The sequence below is a fragment of the Setaria italica genome, chromosome II (genome assembly GCF_000263155.2).
Source record: "Setaria italica strain Yugu1 chromosome II, Setaria_italica_v2.0, whole genome shotgun sequence".
In the NCBI taxonomy this organism is placed as follows: domain Eukaryota; kingdom Viridiplantae; phylum Streptophyta; class Magnoliopsida; order Poales; family Poaceae; genus Setaria; species Setaria italica.
In genome coordinates, this window is record NC_028451.1 from 7,536,761 (window position 1) to 7,541,236 (window position 4,476).

Consider the following 4,476-nt stretch of genomic DNA (forward strand, 5'->3'; position numbering starts at 1 on the left):
AATTATCGGCCGACGGCAACCTAAGGTTACTCTCCCAGCAGTGGATGAAGAACGGGCATCGCCAGTGACCTTCATGTCGTCGCATCATCTCCTCCCGGAATCTTGAACTTTCCTACTGCCGTTGATACTTGTTGAGCAGATATTGGGAGGTGATGGGCTTGCGTGGTTCTCCCGATCCTTCGCCTTCATCATCCATCCGTCGTTTCCCCTTGATGTCTTCGGGCGCTGCTTGATTTCTGGGGTCTACGGCGCCGCTCTTTTTAGCTGATTCAGTTGTTAGCACCTTGGTCTGGAGTGAGTTCCTTCCTGCATCAACCATGTTAGGGGGGAAGGGATGCTGATCGATCTTCATCGGCTTTACTGGCTTTGTCGGGACTTCGAATTTGAGCCTGCCCTACTCGATGGCCGATTGAATTTGCTGTCGGAAGATTTTGCACTCGTTCGTATCATGGGAGGTGGCATTATGCCACTTGCAATATTTCATCTTCTTTAGCTGTTCGGCCGACAGGATCGTATGGTATGGTGAGAGCTTGATTTGTCCTTCCTGGAGGAGGAGATCGAAGATTTTATCGGCCTTTGATGTGTCGAAACCGAATGCTTCCGGCTCCTTTTTCCCGAACGGACATGATATCGGATTTTTCCCTTTAACCCACTCCACCAGGCTGACTTCTGTTTCTTCTTCGGACTCAGCCCCTTCCAAGTACGCCACCTTTTTCTGGAAATTCCTCCGTGGGTCAAAGGGACGTACTTCCTGACCAGACAATCGATGCACGATTTGGCTCAGGCTCTCGAACTCCTGTCAAGCATATTTCTCTTTGATATGGGGCAGGAGACCCTGGAGGGCTATATCGGCCAATTGTGCGTCAGTTAGGACTAGGGTGTAGCATTTGTTCCTGATCTCCCTGAACCTCTGCACGTACGTGGATACCGGCTCATCACTCCTCTGTCTGAGGCTAGTTAAGTCTGAAAGCTTCATCTCGTGTACCCCTGCGTAGAAGTATTTGTGGAATTGCTTCTCCAAATCGGCCCATGTAATTATGGAGTTGGGTGGAAATGTAGTGAACCATTGGAAGGCCGACCCGGACAGGGATGATGAGAAAAGGCGTACTCGTAGAGCGTCTTGCGCAGCTGCCTCCCCACATTGGATGATGAATCTATTTATGTGTTCCACAGTTGAGGTATCATCAAGCCCTGAAAACTTGGTAAAATTAGGAACTTTGTACCGATGGGGAAACGGCAGTAAGTCATAGGTAGGCGGGTATGGCGTTCTGTATGTCTAGATTTGCACCTTCGGCTTTAAGCCGAATTGCTCTTGAATCACCTCTGCTATGCGTGCCGTCCAGTCTGCTTGTTGTTGATGAACTATTGGCTGGGGAACCGGCACGTGTTGGTAGATCGGCGGCGGGATGACCGGGTGGTGGATGAAAGCGTGCGGCGCCTGTTGCGACGCGACCGGTTGTGTAGTCGGCATCGGTTGTCTTAGTGAACCGGCCGTTTTGTCATACAGTACAATCAGTGCAGCGCCCCGAAGTGCTTCCGTTGATTCTGCCCCCTACCCATCTCCGGCGCGACTGGCTGATACTGTGGCATCATCGGCCGCACGGCCGATTAGAAAGGTGCCTGGATCGGAGAGCTTCCATGATCGGCCGATTGATCTTGGACAGCCGTCGCCGATGGTGCCCCCTAAGGCACTGAATTCAGAGAATACAATTGCACGGAGGATAACTGAATGGATTGGGGCTGGAGATATGGTGCGCCGTTATGCCCCAGATGCATTGACGATGAAGGGGCGCTGGAACCTCCAGTCTGAGCTTGGATCGGCTGAGGAGCCGAGTAGGGTATATTTGAAGAACTCCTGGCCGGGGCTGTGATAGGTGGGGCGTATGCAAGCCCCTGGTATCCTTGGGACACGCCGTTTGCCAAGGAGCTGATGACGGCATTGTATACCGTATTAGAAATCACTGGGGATTGATCAATGAAAGCTTGGTAGACGGATTGTTGAACCATCTCGGACATCTTGCCCGAGTCCTCGGCGATTGTGATCTGGCGGGGAGTTGGAAACGGAGCTTTCCTGACAGTTTCCCCGCTCCTGGTATGACTGAAGGATTGTAAGCATGTCTTCCAGTAGTATGCCATCTGCTTCTCCAACTCTTCCTTCTGGTCGTCCTTGAGGTCTGCTTCCGTCACCTCGATGACGTTGTCTTCCGAGATTTCGGCAGCTTTCGACATAGTGGCGGTTGTGTTGGTCCCACCGGGCGTGCCAAAAGTGTGTTGGCGCTAGAAATCAGCCGATTGAGTCTCTAGCATCGGACACACGACCCGGGAGAATCTGCTTAACTCCTGTTCGGGTGATCGCCCTGGTGCGGTTCGCGCGGCGTGCTAGCCAATCTGACATGTTGATTGGCAAGGAAAGAAATGTGTCAGATCCCAGAGGTGGCGATCGGCTAAGGTTCCGATCTCGAGAAAGCTTATCAGCGAATCGGCCGATTTGCTGTAATAAACAAATCGGCTATAATACAGCCGATTACCAGGCAACGTTGATAAAGAAAACTGTTAGAGTAATCTAAACAACGCTACAGCAGCAATACTAGGAACAGATCTAAATCGGCTATGTGGAAAGTGGTAAATTAAGTAACAAGATATAAGAAAGCCGAAAGTTCCAATTCCAAGCTGGATAACTGGTGATAAAACTAGAACAACAGGTAAAACCTAGAACTCTAGTGAATATCGATAACTGGTGAATAAATCTAAATGAAATGATAGCGATGCGCCTGAAGTTAAAGCTTAGATATTGCTCAATAAGCGGAACTTACAGAATCGGCCGGAGATCAAGTTGATGCAGCCCCGCCAATCCGTACGAACTCGTGAAAAGAGGAAAAGTATTGGCGAAGTCGCCTGCTTGAAAATAAAGTGCGAGGAAATAGTAGGTTGTTGTATTGATTTGTTGATGATTACAGATCTATGAAGGCGGCTATTTATAGCCTGTTACAACCAATCTCTTAACCGACTAGGACTCTATCTCTAATTTTAAACGAAAAAATGAATATTTACAAGCATAATTCGTATCGGAGTTGGTTGTCGTGCTCTCATGGGCCGATCTCCTTTTTATCTTCATAGTTTACTTTAGGCCCATATTGGCCCAACTGCTCCAGCCTCCCAATCGGCCGATTTCCACCAACTCCATCCGCCGAAATACTGTAGCACCAATCGGCCGATCCTCAACTGTAGCACCAATCGGCCGATTCCCAATCGTGACCTCCGTGTTTCGCCGCATCAGCTGATTCCTTCCCTTCTTGACGCCGATTTCATACGTGTCAAAATCTGGCGTCAACACATACAAATTTCACACTTTTAGAGGCATATCAATGGGCAGTCACTATTGAGAAAAAACAACAGCGAGCATGGTGTTCAAATACCACTCCATCTCGGCCACAGTCTAATAGTCCATCATCAGGAATGGAGGTTACTGGCAGCAAAGATATGCGATCTACAGGTTCTACACCCAAGGCCAAGGGAACCACTGAGGCACCCAAATCATCATCTTCTAGGAGTGGTAATTGTTTCATGTGTGGCTCTTCAGACCATCTACAAAGAGACTGTCCAAAAAATAACAATAGGGATGGTAACGGCTTAATGGCTAAATTTAATGAAGAAAGTCATCAGCAAGACAACCCTATATATGACAATTATGATGAAGAACAGGAAGATGGGGTTGAACTTTAAGGAGATACAAGGCTGATGCTTGTGATGGAGCGTGCATTAGTAGCGCGACCAAAGAATGATGAAGATTGGCGAAGACGGAGTCTATTCCACACTCTATGTACCATTGGTGGTAAGGTATGCCATGTCATTATAGATAATGGTAGTTGGGAGAACACAATATCTGAAGATGTTAGTAAACTTGGACTTGAGAAAATGAAACACCCTCATCTGTATAATATGAGGTGGTTCAAGTCTGATAAAGTATCAAAGGTTAAATTTAGATGTTTGGTGTCCTTCTCCATTGGTAACAAATTTTTTGATAAGGTTGAATGTGATGTGGTTGATATGGATGTTAATCATCTCATTTTGGGGCAACCATGGCAGTATGATCGTCATGCAATGCATGATGGCCACAAGCACACATATACTGTTATGAAAAATGGGCAAAACTTTGTGTTGAATCTAGTAAATATGGACCATCTATCTGCATCAAATGGTGGGGAATCATCTGGAGCTACCACTCTGGTATCTTTCAAGAAATTTTTGCATGAGGCACATGGAGAAGATATCTACTTGTTGTTAGTTACAGAGCAGAGAGATGGCATAACAGTACCCAAAGAGGCACAAGGGCTGCTTCGAGAATTTTCTGATGTGTTCCCTCAAGAACTCCCATCTGTATTACCTCCTATTGAGTACATTCAGCATCGCATTGATCTAGTATCAGGAGCTAGTTTGCCAAATCGACCAGCTTATCGCATGAATCCAACAGAGTAA

The 4,476-nt window shown here is 47.3% G+C and overlaps 1 protein-coding gene across 1 annotated transcript; it reads left to right on the forward strand.

Moving 5' to 3' along the window:
- The first annotated feature begins 3,456 nt into the window (after window positions 1-3,456).
- LOC105913722 lies at window positions 3,457-4,476 on the forward strand. Its single transcript, XM_012843573.1, has 2 exons — window positions 3,457-3,553; window positions 3,857-4,476. Exons 1-2 carry the CDS (start codon window positions 3,457-3,459, stop codon window positions 4,474-4,476), a joined length of 717 nt encoding a protein of 238 aa, XP_012699027.1.

Excerpts from the sequence above, each read along its gene's own strand:
- LOC105913722 (XM_012843573.1), top strand. The coding sequence starts at position 3,457 with ATGGAGGTTACTGGCAGCAAAGATATGCGATCTACAGGTTCTACACCC. Across the intron at positions 3,554-3,856 it reads ATCATCATCTTCTAGGAGTG|ATAATGGTAGTTGGGAGAAC; the intron begins GTAATTGTTTCA and ends ATGTCATTATAG.